Raw genomic sequence first — 17708 nt, forward strand, 5'->3', positions numbered from 1 at the left:
TGTTCCATGTTCCTGGCAAGCTGCCCAGTCCAAGACGACGGCTATATTTTGTATTATGTAGCATTTGTTTGGCCCACAAATACAGGGCTTGTTCTATGAAGGGCATTTTACAGAGAACACAATGGCATTCTGAATGGCACATAGACACAGTATTTAGGATCATCATCCACAGAATAGATGGCTAATGTACTTTATCAATTTTATGAGAAATGGAAATGTCTTCTTAAGAACCACCCCTTGCAAATTTTGAGAAGCACAGAATTCCAGTCCCCTAACATATATTTTAATAATGTCAAAGCCCTCTTTTGAATATGTTTTTTCAAAATGACAAGTTAAATATTGACACCAACATCATGTGTTGTTGGTGCAATGTCTGACAGTACCTAAGAATATACAGCCAGTATTGGCTCCAGGAATCAAATGTTTAGTCTGTCATGAGATTACACAGCAAGTAAAGCACAGCTGCTGTGATCTGTTACAGTATGTATGCCATTTCTCTGTTTCCACTTTTAGAGAGCTGTTTCAGAGGTCACCGTCATTCATTATAACATGAAACTGATGTAAGAAAATAATGCTTTGAAATGTCACTGCTTGTCATGGACTGATCATAGCTGATTAGGCTGCTGGATCTGTGGAGGGTGCCAGAAATGCACTTTTATTTTTATTTTGAGTGGTGTACCAAAATAATCCAGTGGAGTAAATTACTTTCCCTATATAGGACTAAAATAAATAGTTAACAAAATCTCCTATCAAACCAAAACATAAATAATGCAGCAATAGCTTTTCTGTAAAAAAAATATATTTAAAAAATCTCATAGATTATATGTTAGTTATGACAATGTAATACAACCAAGCTTTTATAATTCGTTTACAGTCAATGGGTGGTTTTGCATAAGGATATTGTATAGATTGTGTGTGTGTGCCCTACAGGCTTTAGTTTACACTTTACACCTTTGCCTGACTGGCAGCAGAGTTGAGACTTGTCTTGTTTTTGAGACATGATTGGTTGATACAGTAATACCAAAGATGGTTCGGTAAAGCTATTGGACTAGCCTAGGATACATTAAATATTTATTTCCTGTGCACTCTGTGTCCCATGCTGCAACCAACCTTCATGGCCGCAGCATGTCGCTATGGAGGAAACAGAACCAAAGCAATTTTCTAATCAGCTTAGTGTCTGTTCAGCAGTACGGTTGACTAGATGTTAAGCATTTCGTCTTTGTTTACCTTATCGAATCATGGGACGTACCAATAATTATAATTTTTCGGCTGAAGTATCGAGGCAACGGGACCCATAAATTAATTGAAGGTGCGTATGCGTAACCTATCTCGTCTCAGAAACCGCCGCCAAGAATGTTATGCAATGCCTTTCTGTATAAATAGCGGCACCATATGTATATATGTTGTCACAAAATAATGTGTACCCACTCATTAAGAAAACTCGCACTGGAAGAGGCTACAATAAGGCTGCTATAGAGAAGGCTATGCCGTGTTACATTTCAATATGTAACGTTAACACGCTGTCCAGAAATCAAGAGTAGGCTAGGCCTACTGTAGCCTATACATTTTTTGGTTTTGTATAGCCTACTAAATCCAGGCCTGAACTCATATCCTAACCATAACCCTTACCGTGTTAAATTGCAACGTCAATTGGGTGACGTCAGAGTTAGACGTCTGGAGGATCCAGTTGAGACTTTTCCGAGCAGAAATGCTGTGTCACATTTAGAGCCCATTCATGTGCATCCCGTGCCAGTGCGCAGCCGATGATGTTGTGGGATAACTATATCCAGTTTGACCTACTATATAAAACAGGGAATTCTTTATCACGCTGTCTTCTCATCTTTTTAATATGACACTAGCCTATGTTCAATCTAGGAGGTGGTGGGTAGCCTATGTTCAATCTAGGAGTTGGTGGGTAGCCTATGCAATTTCATATGACGTGTAGGCTACTTAATCATGTTTGGAACACAGTAGTAGCCGAAACTGTTCATAATATAAGGTCCATATAAACTATAGCATAGCTGATGTGTAGATTACGCAGTTTTTAGCCTTGACTGTGATATGACAATGTAAACCAGGTATATTTTTAATCTCTGACGAGCCTACAGCATTTGCATGTGGTCCATCAGTTTGAATACAGAAGCCTACAAGGGCATCTAGGTACCACAAACATGGTTTATTTTGATTGTGGGCAGTGTTGCCAGGTCTAGCTAAAATCTCTAGCCAATGACCCCTGAAAACCAGTCCCCAAAAATGTTTTCAGCGCAGAGTTGCAACATTTATCCTTGTATACCTTTTTTCCATACCATTAACGAGCGAATTAAGGAATGTCTACTTCATTTTTAACGATAAAAATTTTAACGATAAAAATAATAATTCTTGCAAGTTTAAGAATATGTTTCAAGAGAAAAGATAAATTGCCCTTATTGAACTCTCCAGATCATTTTCCATCAATGGATGTCGATTTAACTTGTTTTGACTGCTATGATTAAACAATAAGGTCCTAGGAGGTGTGGTATATGGCCAATATACCACAAAAACCCGAGGAGCCTTATTGCTATTATAAACTGGTTAACAGTGTAATTAAAATGGTAAGTGTTGTTTTTTTGTCATTCCCATGTTACCATATTTTTTTATTTCACCTTTATTTAACCAGGTAGGCTAGTTGAGAACAAGTTCTTATTTGCAACTGCGACCTGGCCAAGATAAAGCATAGCAGTGTGAAACAGACAACACAGAGTTACACATGGAGTAAACAATTAACAATTCAATAACACAGTAGAAAAAAAAATGGGCAGTCTATATACAATGTGTGCAAAAGGCATGAGGAGGTAGGCGTATAATACAATTTTGCAGATTAACACTGGAGTGATAAATGATCAGATGGTCATGTACAGGTAGAGATATTGGTGTGCAAAAGAGCAGAAAAGTAAATAAATTAAAATGGCTTTCAACCAATTAGCATTCAGGGATCAAACCACCCAGTTTATAATTGTAAATAAATCCTGTTTGTGCATGTGCATAACTATAGATAATTCCGACAGGAGAGTTTGAATGAGGAAAGTTGGACAGAGGATCTCAATCTCTGCAAGAAACACTTGGACGAACTTCAAAAAACGAATGTTAGGCTATTTTCTGGCAATTGTGCCTTCATTGTGTGGCAGATGTTAAGACTACAAACCGTTATAAATGGCCTGTTTAGTACAATAGGCATAGGCTATTGGCAAAAATCTGTGTTTATAATTGAAATTCAACTTTGCCAAGGTTTGCTGAGCTAGATGTAGGTAGGCTATAGCCCCTGAAAGGCCAACATCTAATTTCAGGGAAAAGTACACAATGAAACTGACATTTAAATGTGGAGAATGATACATTTGCGATAGAGCTGTGACCATGATCACAATTGATAACTTCCAATTTAATTAACTAAACATGGCCATTAACAATTACATAATATCACAAGACTACAACTAAAAACTGAGTTCAAGGCTATTTATTACATCTGTTTGCCAGCTCCAGGTAGGCAACACAAGTGGCACAAATTGATTTGCAATGACTCCAGCGATATCAACATTTCAACATATTTATTGTACTTTATCATATGGTAGGCAACAGTAGCTTACAAATGGCATAGAAATGAATAGCCTTTGATGGCCAACAAATGCAAATGTAGCCTATCATTCTCCACATTTTAAATACATTTTAATTGGGGACTTTTTCCCATTTAAGAGAAGCACACGAGGGAGTTCCATAACTTCCATTTCAAATTTCCACTTGCACAGCGCTCCAGACTCTAGAACTGAGCATGAGTAAAACCCTTCGCTTGATACGGTTATCCATAAGAAAAGTTGACATTTTGAATGCAGTTTACTTAAATTCACTCAGAGGTGGTTTGATCTAAAGAGCTCTAGTGTGCCTTAAGTTCTTTTCCAATGCTTTGTCATCGTTATATCAGTTCTAGCTCATTCATTTTTTTAATGGAAAAGGGTGTCTCCTAAATAGCCTGCCCACAAATGGTAAAAAGTTGTTACAATGTGCGAGTGTGCTACTCTTTCTCCTTGACACAAGCTGCCTCTGCTGCAGCACTCTCAACCAGTTCTTTCAATGCACACACACTGCTCTGGCCTTTCCCACCACTCAGTCAGTCACTCAGTAACACCCTGCTCACTACCTGATAGTCAGCAGCAGGTTATAGTTAAATATATACAGTACCAGTCAAAAGTTTGGACACATACTCATTCCAGTATTTTTCTTTATTTTTACTATTTTCTACATTTGTAGAATAATAGTGAAGACATCAGAATTATGAAATAACACATATGGAATCATGTAGTAACCAAAAAGTGACTACATGATTTCATATGTGACTCACCACTTGGATTCGGTCTTATGTAGCAACATTTGAAATGGTGTTTTACATTGGATGACAGTAGAGACTCAGAGCTACAAAATTGTATATCATACTGCATTGTTGAGGATCAATGGGAAAGTAATTCTGCTTTGAAAGTTGATAAACATGTCAACTCTTTTGAGAAAATGGTCTTTGAATGTTTTGGTATCTAGTGAATAGCGCTTCTTTGTCTACACCCGTTCCGCATCGTTCACACCCTCTTAAGCTTTAGCTCCACCCATCTTGTTTCGCCCTCGGAGCATTCAGAGCGCAGACTTGACAGCTCTGGCCGATTATTTGTTTACCTATGGATAACATGAAAACAGCCTAGCTTGCAGTTGTTAGCTAATTTGTCCTATTTAGCTAGCTTGCTGTTGCTAGCTAATTTGTCCTGCGCCCCGCTTGCGTCCCGAATATCCCAGAGAGGTTAAGACATTAACCATACATACGGTAGGCAATTAAGGTCACAGTTATGAAAACTTAGGACACTAAAAGAGGCCTTTCTATCAACTCTAGAAAAACACCAAAAGAAAGATGCCCAGGGTCCCTGCTCATCTGCGTGAACGTACCTTAGGCATGCTGCAAGGAGGCATGAGGACTGCAGATGTGGCTGTATGTCCGTACTGCGAGACGCCTAAGACAGCGCTACAGGGAGACAGGACGGACAGCTGATCGTCCTCGCAGTGACAGACCATGTGTAACAACACCTGCACAGGATCGGTACATCCGAACATCACACCTGCATAACGGGTACAGGATGGCAACAACAACAACTGCTCGAGTTACACCAGGGATGCACAATCCCTCAATTAGTGCTAAGACTGTCTGCAATAGGCTGAGGCTGGACTGAGGGCTTGTAGGCCTGTTGTAAGGCAGGTCCTCACCAGACATCACCGGCAACAACGTCGCCTATGGGCACAAACCCACCATCGCTGGACCAGATAGGACTGGCAAAAAGTGCTCTTCACTGACAAGTCGCGGTTTTGTCTCACCAGGGGTGAAGGTCGGATTCACGTTTATCGTCGAAGGAAGGAATGTTACACCGAGTCTGTACTCTGGAGCGGGATCGATTTGGAGGTGGAGGGTCCGTCATGGTCTGAGGCGGTGTGTCACAGCATCATCGGACTGAGCTTGTTGTCATTGCAGGCAATCTCAACGCTGTGCGTTACAGGTAAGACATCCTCCTCCCTCATGTGGTACCCTTCCTGTAGGCTCGTCCTGACATGACCCTCCAGCATGACAATGCCACCAACCATACTGCTTGTTCTGTGTGTGATTTCCTGCAAGACAGTAATGTCAATGTTCTGCCATGGCCAGTGAATAGCCCGGATTTCAATCCCATTGAGCACATCTGGGACCTGTTGAATCGGAGGATGAGGGTTAGGGCCATTCCCCCCAGAAATTTCCGGGAACTTGCAGGTGCCTTGGTGGAAGAGTGGGGTAACATCTCACAGCACGAACTGGCAAATCTGGTGCAGTCCCTGAGGAGGAGATGCACTGCAGTACTTAATGCAGCTGGTGGCCACACCAGATACTGACTGTTACTTTTGATTTTGACCCCCCCCCCCTTTGTTCAGGGACACATGATTAAATTTCTGTTAGTCACATGTCTGTGAAACTTGTTCAGTTTATATCTCAGTTGTTTAATGTTATGTTCATAAAAATATTTACACATGTTATGTTTGCTGAAAATAAACGCAGTTGACAGTGAGAGGTGTTTCTTTTTTTGCTGAGTTTACATTTACCTTTGACAGCAATTACAGCTGTGAGTCTTCTTTGGTAAGTCTCTAAGAGCTTTGCACACCTGGATTGTGCAATAGTTGCCTTTTATACAACGGTTGGGTCTATTCCTGAATGCTGATTGGTTAAAACTTCATTCCAGCCTGTGTCTATTCCACAAGTTACCACCTGTTAAATCTATGACGTAAAAATACCTTTTTACTCTGGTCCATCTGACTGCGCAATCCACTGTCTCATCAGCAAGGCAATTTAAGAACTCGATCTCCACTCTAAAAAGCATCTAGACATTATCTCACATTTCTTTTCGACTGACATTTAGTTTTCAACAGCGGAGATTTGTATAAACCTTATTCTTTCAATTTTCAGATTCGATCAACAGCTGTCACATAGTAATGAACGTGTCGGGATGAGACAGACAGGCAGGCAGTTTTTATCAACCTGTCAAAGTCATGAATCAGCATAATTTTAATGGAACAGTGCCTTCGGAAAGTATTCAGACCCTTTGACTTTTTCCACATTTTGTTAGGTTACAGCTTTATTGTTTAAATGATTTTTTTCCCTCATCAATCTACACACTACACCATAATGACAAAGCAAAAACAGGTTTTAGACATTTTTGCTAATTTAAAAATGATATTTCATTTTTCATTCAAGTATTCTGACCCTTTACTCAGTACTTTGTTGAAGCACATTTGGCAGCGATTACATCCTCGAGTCTTCTTGGGTATGATGCTAAAAGTTGGCTCACCTGTATTTGTGGTGTTTCTCCCATTCTCTGCAGATCCTCTCAAGCTCTGTCAGGTTGGTTGGGGAGCGTTGCTGCACATCTATTTTTAGGTCTCTCCAGAGATGTTCATTCGGGTTCAATGCCGGGCTCTGTCTGGCCCACTCAAGGACATTCAGAGACTTGTCCTGAAGCCACTCCTGCGTTGTCCTGTTGGAAGATGAACCTTCATACCCAATCTGAGGTCCTGAGCGATCTGGAGCAGGTTTTCATCAAGGATCTCTCTGTACTTTGCTCCGTTCATCTTTGCCTCGATCCTGGCTAGTCATCCAGTCCCTGCCGCTGAAAAACATCCCCACAACATGATGCTGCTGCCACCACCATGCTTCACCGTAGGGATGGTGCCAGGATTCCTCCAGACGTGACTATTGGCATTCAGGCCAAAGAGTTCAATCTTGGTTTCATCAGACTAGAGAATCTTGTTTCAAATGGTCTGAGATTGTTTAGGTTGCTTTTGGCAAAATCCAAGTTGGCTGTTGTGACTTTCACTGAAGAGTGGCTTCCATCTGGTCACTCTACCTTGAAGGCCTGATTGGTGGAGTGCTGCAGAGATGGTTGTTCTTCTGGAAGGTTCTCTCATCTCCACAGAGGATCTCTGGAACTCTTGGTCACATCCTTGACCAAGGCCCTTCTCCACAGATTGCCGGGCGGCCAGCTCTAGGAAGAGTCTTGGTGGTTCCAAACTTCTTCCAATTAAGAAATATGTATGGCACTGTGTTCTTGCAGACCTACAATGGTCAGAATTTTTTTGGTACACTTCCACAGATCTGTGCCCCGACACAATCCTGTCTCTTGAGCTCTATGGCCAATTAATTTGTCCTCATGGCTTGGTTTTTGAACTGTGGGACCTTATATACACAGGTGTGTGCCTTTCCAAATAATGTTAAATCAATTGAATTTACCACAGGTGGACTCACCTCAAACATCTCAAGGATGATCAATGGAAACAGGATGCACCGGAGTTCAATTTCGAGGCTCATAGCAAAGGGTCTGAATATTTATGCAAATTAGGTGTTTCTGATTAGATTTTTTATACATTTCTAAAAATGTCTAATAAACGGTTTATGCTTTGTGTGTACATTGCTCAGGATTTTTAATTAAATCAATTTTGGAACAAGGCTGTAATGTAACAAAATGTGGAAAAAGTCAAGGGGTCTGAATACTTTCCGAAGGCACTGTATATACAAAACAATATCAATAGAAAATAGATAAAACAAAGTAAATCATTATCATATTAAAGTTCCAGAGTGGGATCTCTGCTACTTTTAGAGTTAGGATCCAATTTGTAAGTATTACCAACAGAGTGATACCTCTGCTGGTAATTTGTAGGATGTGCTATAATACAACTGAAATGAGGGATGTGATTGGTTACATTGCCTACTATGCCAATTTCTTTGTATAACATGGGCCATAACTTTTAAGAGTAAATTTAATAAAAAATATTTTTTCTCATTGAAATCAAAAGTTTAAGGCTTAGTTATAGTGAAAGATGTCAATTCTGGTGTTCAGTTTGACCACCAAGTGATATATTTAGGTATTTTTGTAGTAAATCTGAACTTTTTTTGCCCCTAGCAGTTCAACTCTACCATTGAAATCATGATGTAGTTATCTCAAGGGAGAGGTTCGGTATGAAATACACTCCCTTCTTGATGTGCTGGGTGGTACGACCTCAGGGTTTACAATAAAAGCAGGTGACCGTGTGCCTTATTCGGCAATGGTCTTGGTAAGTCGAGTGCTGGAATCCTGCTTTTTTTTTTTACCACACTGCTTGATGAACCTAACCTTTTGTCCACAAAGCAAAAATAATAACAAAGGTACTGGGGTAGACACTGCCGTTTGTTCCCCCTCATCTTCAATTCACTGTTTAATTAATATGTCTGTTTTCTGTTGCAGTGATGTTTACTCTCACAGAGGTAGCCGCCCTGAATGACATCCAGCCGACCTATCGGATCCTGAAACCATGGTGGGACGTCTTTATGGACTACCTGGGCGTCGTCATGCTGATGCTGGCCATATTTTCTGGAACCATGCAATTAACCAAAGACCAGGTGGTTTGCCTTCCCGTTCTGGAACCAGCTCCAGAGGACCCCAGCAGCTTCACGACACCGCAGCCAGAGGAGGGGTCTGGGTCAGGGTCAGGGAACGGAGGAAGCAGGGTGACTCTAGCCGCAGCGCCCCTAATGATTAATGATCTACCAGATAGTGTCATCCACTTCGCACAGTTTGGTGGTGTTGGACAGCAGCCTCCGCCAACAGGCGTCAGGACAAACCTGGACTTTCAGCAGTATGTTTTTGTCAATCAGATGTGCTACCACGTTGCCCTGCCGTGGTACTCAAAATACTTCCCATACCTTGCTCTCATACACACCATCGTCCTCATGGTCAGCAGTAACTTTTGGTTCAAATATCCAAAGACTAGTTCAAAAATAGAGCATTTTGTGGGGATTCTGGGGAAGTGTTTTGAGTCTCCTTGGACGACCAAGGCATTGTCCGAGACTGCATGTGAGGACTCGGAGGAGAATAAGCAAAGGCTCACTGGTGCCCATTCCCTACCAAAACATTTCTCAACCAGCAGTGAAGAGGGAAGTCCTAACCAGTCCACCCCAATGCTGGCTAAATCTGGGGTCAAGTTTACTGCTGATAAGCCTGTTATTGAAGTCCCATGCATGACCATACTGGACAAGAAAGATGGAGAACAGGCCAAGGCCTTGTTTGAAAAGGTTAGGAAGTTCCGTGCCCACGTGGAAGACAGTGATTTGATCTACAAGCTCTATGTTGCTCAAACTGTGATCAAAACCGTGAAGTTCATTTTGATCTTGTGTTACACAATGACATTTGTTGCTTCAATTGACTTTGACCATGTGTGTGAGCCTGACATAAAACATTTAACCGGATACTCTAAATTCCAATGCACACATAACATGGCATTCATGTTAAGGAAGCTGCTTGTCAGCTATATTTCCCTCGTCTGTATATATGGCCTAATCTGTATATACACTCTCTTTTGGCTGTTTCGACGACCTCTCAAGGAGTACTCTTTCGAGAAAGTCAGAGAGGAGAGTAGTTTCAGTGACATTCCTGATGTGAAGAACGACTTTGCGTTTCTCTTGCACATGGTCGATCAGTATGACCAGCTGTACTCGAAGCGTTTTGGCGTCTTCCTCTCTGAAGTCAGCGAGAATAAACTGCGAGAGATCAGCTTGAATCACGAGTGGACCTTTGAGAAACTGAGACAGCATGTAACCCGCAACGCTCAGGACAAACTGGAGCTCCATCTCTTCATGCTGTCAGGTCTGCCAGATGCTGTCTTCGATCTGACCGATTTGGAGATCTTAAAGCTGGAGCTGATCCCAGAGGCCAGGATAACAGCCAAAATCTCCCAGATGATCAACCTTCAGGAGCTTCACTTTTATCACTGCCCTGCCAAAGTTGAGCAGACCGCGTTCAGTTTCCTTCGTGACCACCTCCGGTGCCTTCATGTCAAGTTTACAGATGTAGCTGAGATCCCCACCTGGGTGTACCTGTTGAAAAGTCTGAGGGAGCTGTACTTGGTCGGCAATCTGAATTCTGAAAACAACAAGATGATTGGTTTAGAATCTCTCAGAGACCTGAGACATCTGAAGATTCTGCATCTAAAAAGCAACTTGACGAAGGTCCCAACCAACATAACAGATCTCTCTCCACACCTGATCAAGCTGGTTGTACATAATGACGGTACTAAACTCCTGGTACTGAACAGTTTGAAGAAAATGATGAACCTAGCTGAACTGGAGCTTCACAATTGTGAACTGGAGAGGATTCCCCATGCTATTTTCAGTTTGACCAACCTGCAGGAGCTGGACCTGAAATCCAACAACATTCGCACCATTGAGGAGGTCATCAGCTTCCAGCACCTCAATAGGCTGATCTGCCTTAAACTGTGGCACAATAAAATCATCACCATTCCATTGTCCATAAGCCACGTCAAAAACCTTGAGTCCCTCTACCTTTCGCACAACAAACTTGAATCTCTGCCCGTACCTTTGTTTAACCTGCTGAAGCTGAGGTATCTGGACGTTAGCCACAACTCCATAGTGGTGATCCCTCTGGAGATCGGCTTCATGCAGAACCTCCAGCACTTTGCCATTACAGGAAACAAGGTGGAGGTGGTACCCAAGCAGCTGTTCAAGTGCACCAAATTGAAGACACTATGTCTGGGACACAACTGTATCTCTGTCCTTCCAGAGAAGATAAGCAATCTGGTGCAGCTAACAAACCTGGAGCTTAAGGGAAACTGTCTGGACCGCCTGCCAGCCCAGCTTGGCCAGTGTCATCTCCTCCACAGGAACTGCCTGGTGGTGGAGGACCACCTCTTTGACTCACTCCCCCTAGACGTCAAGGAGAGTATCAATCAGGAAGCCAACGTTCCCTTTGCTAATGGGGTGTGAGTGTGGAAGGACAGTCACTTTACCCATACAGGAAGGAGATTACAAAATGTGGCAATAACTGTCCATACACAGCCAGCTAGTCAACTCTTTTAATTACAGCATGTGAACTGGAATAAAGGTTTTTGCTCAGGGCTGACTCGTCGAACAGATGATGTTTAAACTTATAGAAAATAGCACTGTGCTAACTAGTCAGGTGAGTTGATTCCAGGTACTGTGGAAAATGCTAGAATGATGGTCTAGATCCAGAATGATAGGTTAGTTCCATAGTGATGGACTGATTCCAGAATAAGGAGCTGGTTCCATAGTGAGTTAGTTGTAGAATGACAGCAATGTTTGTGTTAGACCACTAAATGATTAGTCAATGTTCTGAGGAAAAGGGATGCTCCTCTTAATGAAACAGAATGGTGGTGTAGAATTCATAGATAACAGGGATACAGTAGCCTCAGATTATTGGCACCCTTGATAAAGATGAGCAAAAAATAATGTATAAAAAAAAGAATACAAATTCTGAACTATATTGTATGCAATTTTAATTTTAATTTTATACTAATACAATCGCTCAGAGAAGTAGATTTGGTTTAACAAGTAAAACAAAACAAATATCAAAAATATAGGTGTCAAAACTATTGGCACCCCCAAAGATACTTATTTTACTTATTTTTAAATGAGTCTCAGTTTAAGGAACTATATTGTGGCCTTCCATGGCTTCCTGTATAAAAATGAGAACACACATGTAAAATCCATTTGTCATCCATCACCGGGCCCCTGAGTGGCGCAGCGGTCTAAGGCATTGCAGCTCAGTGCTAGAGGCATCACTACAGACCCTGGTTTGAGTCCAAGCTGTATCACAACCGGCTGTGATTGGCAGTCCCATAGGGTGGAACAATTGGCCCAGCATCATCCGGGTTATGGTTTGGGCCGAGGTAGGCCGTCATTGTAAATAAGAATTTGTTATGTCAGGATGAGTTTGCAAGAGGGGTACCACATGAGGGAGGAGGATGTCTTCCCTGTAACGCACAGTGTTGAGATTGCCTGCAATGACAACAAGCTCAGTCCGATGATGCTGTGACACACCGCCCCAGACCATGACGGAACCTCCACCTCCAAATCGATCCCGTTCCAGAGTACAGGCCTCGATGTAACGCTCATTCCTTTGACGATAAATGTGAATCCGACCTTCACCACTGGTGAGACAAAACCGCGACTCGCCAGTGAAGAGAATTTTTTGCCAGTCCTATCTGGTCCAGCGACGGTTTGTGCCCATAGGCGACGTTGTTGCCGGGGATGTCTGGTGAGGACCTGCCTTACAACAGGCCTACAAGCCCTCAGTCCAGCCTCTCTCAGCCTATTGCGGACAGTCTGAGCACTGATGGAGGGATTGTGCGTTCCTGGTGTAACTCGGGCAGTCGTTGCCATCCTGTACCTGTCCCGCAGGTGTGATGTTCAGATGTGCCGATCCTGTGCAGGTGTTGTTACACATGGTCTGCCACTGCGAGGACGATCAGCTGTCCGTCTTGTCTCCCTGTAGCACGGTCTTAGACGTATCACAGTACGGACATTACAATTTATTGCCCTGGCCACATCTACAGTCCTCATGTCTCCTTGCAGCATGCCTAAGGTACGTTCACGCAGATGAGCAGGGACCCTGGGCATCTTTCTTTTGGTGTTTTTCAGAGTTAGGACACTAAAGAGGCCTTTCTACTAAGTTTTCATAACTGTGATCTTCATTTCCTACCGTCTGTAAGCTGTTAGTGTCTTACCGACCGTTTCACAGGTGCATGTTCATGAATTGTTTATGGTTCATTGAACAAGCATGGGAAACAGTGTTTAAACCCTTTACAAGGAAGATCTGTGAAGTTATTTGGATTTTTACGAATTATCTTTGAAAGACAGGGTCCTGAAAAAGAGACGTTTCATTTTTTTTAGTTTACCTGCTGTAAAATATGGTGGTAGATCTTTTTTTATATGGCTGTTTCGCTTCCACTCGTCCTGAGGCCCTTGTAAAGGTCAACGGCATCATGAACTCTACCAAGTACCAGGACATTAAGCCAAAACCCTGGTTGTCTCTGCCAGGAGGCTGAAACTTGGCCACAAAGAAAAAACAAATCCACAAAGAAATGGTTAATTGATAACAAAATCCACATTTTGTAACGGCCATCTCAGTCCCTGGACTTGAACCACAGCACAGACCAAAGGATTTCAAGGATCTGGAAAGGTTCTGTGTGGAGGAATGGTCTAAGATCCTTCCCAATGTGTTCTCAAATCTCATAAAGCATTATAGAAAAAGGATAAGTGCCCTTATCCTTGCAAGGGTGCACAACGTATTGGAAATGGGTGGCAATCATTTTTACGTATCTTAATATATATATTCTTTTAACTTGTTAAACAAAATTATTATATTTTTCTCTGAGCAATTGTATTATTATAAAATATAATTTTCCAATTGTTTCAAATAGGCCATACAATATTGTTCAGTATTTGTATTATTTATGTGATACTGTAATTTTTGCTCATCTTTATTAAGGGTGTCAAAAATTTTGGTGGTGACTGTATATCAGTGTTGGGCTCAATTCAGAATTTAATTGAGAATACTTTATAAATTTCTATTCTTGAATTGAATTTGAATTGAAGCAGCAAACAGGATAAGAATTGCAATTTGAATTACAGGAAATACATTTGAATTAAGTGAAATTCTAAGAAATTCAAAAGGCAGAGTTGTAAAGAAAAATACATATCTCAGACTGGCCAATAAAAAGAAAAGATTAAGGCGGGCAAAAGAACACAGACACTGGACAGAGGAACTCTGCCTAGAAGGCCATCATCCCGGAGTCGCCTCTTCACTGTTGACGTTGAGACTGGTCATTTGCGGGTACTATTTAATGAAGCTGCCAGTTGAGGACTTGTGAGGTGTTTGTTTCTCAAACTAGACACTCTAATGTACTTGTCCTCTTGCTCAGATGTACACTGGGGCCTCTCACTCCTCTTTCTATTCTGGTTAGAGACAGTTTTCTCTGTTCTGTGAGGGGAGTATACAGCGTTGTATGAGATCTTCAGTTTATTGGCAATTTCTTGCATGGAGTAACCTTCCTTTCTCAGAACAAGAATAGACTGACGAGTTTCAGAAGAAAGGTCTTTGTTTCTGGCCCTTTTGAGCCTGTAATCAAACCCACAAATCCTGATTCTCCAGATACTCAACTAGTCTAAAGAAGGCCAGTTGTATTGCTTCTTTAATTAGAACAACAGTTTTCAGTTGTGCTAACATAATTGCAAAAGGGTTTTCTAATGATCAAGTAGCCTTTTAAAATTATAAACTTGGATTAGCTAACTCAACGTGCCATTGGAACACAAGAGTGATGGTTGCTGATAATGGGCCTCTTTACGCCTATTTAGATATTCCGTTAAAAATCAGCAGTTTTCAGCTACAATAGTCATTTACAACATTAACAATGTTGACACTATATTTCGGATCAATTTGATGTTATTTTAATGGACAAAAAAATGTGCTTTTCTTTAAAAAGCAAGGACATTTCTAAGTGACCACAAACTTTTGAATGGTAGTGTATCTGGAAGTGTGACTTCAATGAAACTCATGTTCTATGACTGAGTTGAATTTATTTGAATTGCACTGAATTAAATTATACTTCCTGTCACTCAAACTCTAATTCTACATCCTGTGGAGTGTGGCTAAATTCAATTAAAATGTCAACTCATGAGTTGAATGGGAGTCAATTCCAAAATTCTGAATTGGGCCCAACCCTGGACTGTGTATGAACTGATAAAAGCTCATCTTTTGTTATTTTGTTTTATTTACTGTTTTTTTTATAGCAACATGTCTCTACTTTTTACCTGAATCCAGGATGTAGCAGTTTATGGATTCCTCTCATGATTTTTACTTAATTATTTTGTTGTCATTATTTAGATTATAAATACCTGTGGTTGTTTGAAAGGAACCTCCAAATTTACCGACAAGTGTGACAACCCAGTCAAGAAGCATGCCTATGCCCATACTATATCTGCTGTGGTAAGAACCACATGTTATAATCAGACTAAAGCAAGGAAAAGTTTTATCAACAAGGACAATTATAAAACACTATTGTATGTGACATCCGCTCTGCATCATTGATGTGCATCTACAATATGGTCTTGGCTCCTCACTTAATGACATTGTGCATGTGTATGTTTACTATCCTATCCTTTTACACATAAATGTGTCAGTAAAGTATTTAACTCTTTCAATAGACATTTTCAACATGTCCGTTCCACTGTGATGCATTCAGAATGAAATATACCAGAGGTTCCTCTGTTATCTGATTTCCCCCTATGTCTAGCAATTTCACAATATGTTTGAAGCATTTTCAACTTCACTGGTATGGTTGTAGGCTACCAGAGCATGTGATGCAGGCCATGCCGGGTCAGTTTGATTTGTTTGCATCTTTCAATCAGTCAGAAGTATCATATTCCTGCCTTCCATCGGTGGCACACATCTAATTAATTTAGTCATGTAGTGCCTATCTTTTCCATTCATTTAGGATTCAGACCTGCAGATATCTCCTCATGCTCATAGGCTGATTTTCATAGCAGTTGCTGTTGAATATGGATTCACCTCAACCTGACACCACTTTTTTGTTGCATGGAATTATCTGACAAACTTAGATTTGCGGTAAACTTTATTTAAGTTGAAATTTCGTTCAACCAATGGGGGAAAAAATGCTACCATCTGAAATGCTACAGTGTTCAGTCACGACTTGTTAAAAGATTACGAATGTTAAGGTATGACAATTGTAACTCAATAAAGGACTTGCGTTGACTTGCACAGTAAACCAATTGTTGCCCGTCTTGCATGGATGTGATGACAAGCTCATGGGATCATCAGTTGTAGATTGCACTTGCAAGGTATAGATTTGAATTATTTGAACCCCAAAATTAAAGTGTATCACTTTGGTCTCAGAAACTATCACAATGTGGACCATCAAAATATTAGAATGATCAAATAAAAGCATGCACATATTTGATGCATTATTGATAGACTGCAATACATGTTAAGAGTGTTAATATATCACAAACGGATTAAATTATTCCCTTTTCCAAATTATAACTATTTTCTCTCGATGATTGTTTAGATTTTTTTGGGGGGAGAAATGTGTGTTTCTTATTTTATATTCATTTCTATATAATTTAGTTTTTAGCATGTTAGAAGAACATGTTTTTAGCATTGTAAAAGTCGTGAGAATAGTGTGTAGAAAGACTGTCTAACCAAAAGATTTCTACGAGGGATACGTGTGATTTACTGTTGTAATGCGCCCTCACCACCATTTCTAGTCAAAGCATGATTTCTGACTGATAATGCTGTTTGTGTGCGTGTGTGGCAGGGCATTATTATGTAAGTTCCAAAATAAATAAAATATACATTGTTTTGTAAACAACAAATAATAAGGGGGTCTCATATGAAGCCGTTGTCCTTTTGTTTTTGTTTAGTACTGTCACACCCTGACCATAGTTTGCTTTGTATGTTTGGTCAGGGTGTGATCTAAGTGGGCATTCTATGTTGGATGTCTTGTTTGTCTATTTCTATGTCTGGCCTGATATGGTTCTCAATCAGAGGCAGGTGTTAGTCAATGTCTCTGATTGGGAACCATATTTAGGTAGCCTGGGTTTCACTGTGTGTTTGTGGGTGATTGTTCCTGTCTCTGTGTTTTGCACCAGATAGGACTGTTTTAGGTTTTCGCACGTTTGTTGTTTTGTTAGTTTATTCGTGTACAGTTTCTTTATTAAAGTACAATGAATAACAACCACGCTGTGTTTTGGTCCGCCTCTACTTCACCTAAAGAAAGCCGTTACAAGTACGGTATAACGTTACTTTTAAAAATGTATTTCCACAGTTTCTAAATAACAAGAACATGATTGATCTTTTTTGTTATTCTTTTTAACGTTTCAATAGAATATTTTGTATTTTAACCATCTGATATTCTAATGTTTCTCTTCTATATCTACTAAACTTACACAAGCTAAATTTGAGTCGACTTACATTACCACCAAAAATACATTTAGGTACACTACATACAGAGGCAATAAAGAGTCTATACCCCCCCCCCCCCCCCTTGGATTTCTTGACATTTTGTTTTATAAAGTGGGATTAAAATGGATTTAATTGTATTTTTTTTTGTGTCAACGATCTACACAAACTACTCTAATGTCAAAGTGGAAGAGAAATTATAAAATGTTTAAGATGAATGAAAAATAAAACAAACGAGTCAATAGATGCTAGAAACACCTTTGGCCGCAATTACAGCTATGAATCTTATTGGGTAAGTCTCATCAGAGCTTTGCACACCTGGATTGTGCAATTTATTTTCTCTATTATTATCAAGGC

General features: G+C 40.6%; 1 protein-coding gene across 1 annotated transcript; it reads left to right on the top strand.

Moving 5' to 3' along the window:
• The first annotated feature begins 1076 nt into the window (after nucleotides 1–1076).
• On the top strand, nucleotides 1077–17130 carry LOC115145175 (volume-regulated anion channel subunit LRRC8D-like). Its single transcript, XM_029686506.2, has 2 exons — nucleotides 1077–1309; nucleotides 8805–17130. The coding sequence occupies exon 2, from the start codon at nucleotides 8807–8809 to the stop codon at nucleotides 11336–11338; it is 2532 nt and encodes an 843-aa protein (XP_029542366.1). The 5' UTR covers nucleotides 1077–1309; nucleotides 8805–8806; the 3' UTR covers nucleotides 11339–17130.
• The last annotated feature ends 578 nt before the right edge of the window (nucleotides 17131–17708 follow it).

This window comes from Oncorhynchus nerka, linkage group LG17, assembly GCF_034236695.1.
Source record: "Oncorhynchus nerka isolate Pitt River linkage group LG17, Oner_Uvic_2.0, whole genome shotgun sequence".
NCBI lineage: Eukaryota > Metazoa > Chordata > Actinopteri > Salmoniformes > Salmonidae > Oncorhynchus > Oncorhynchus nerka.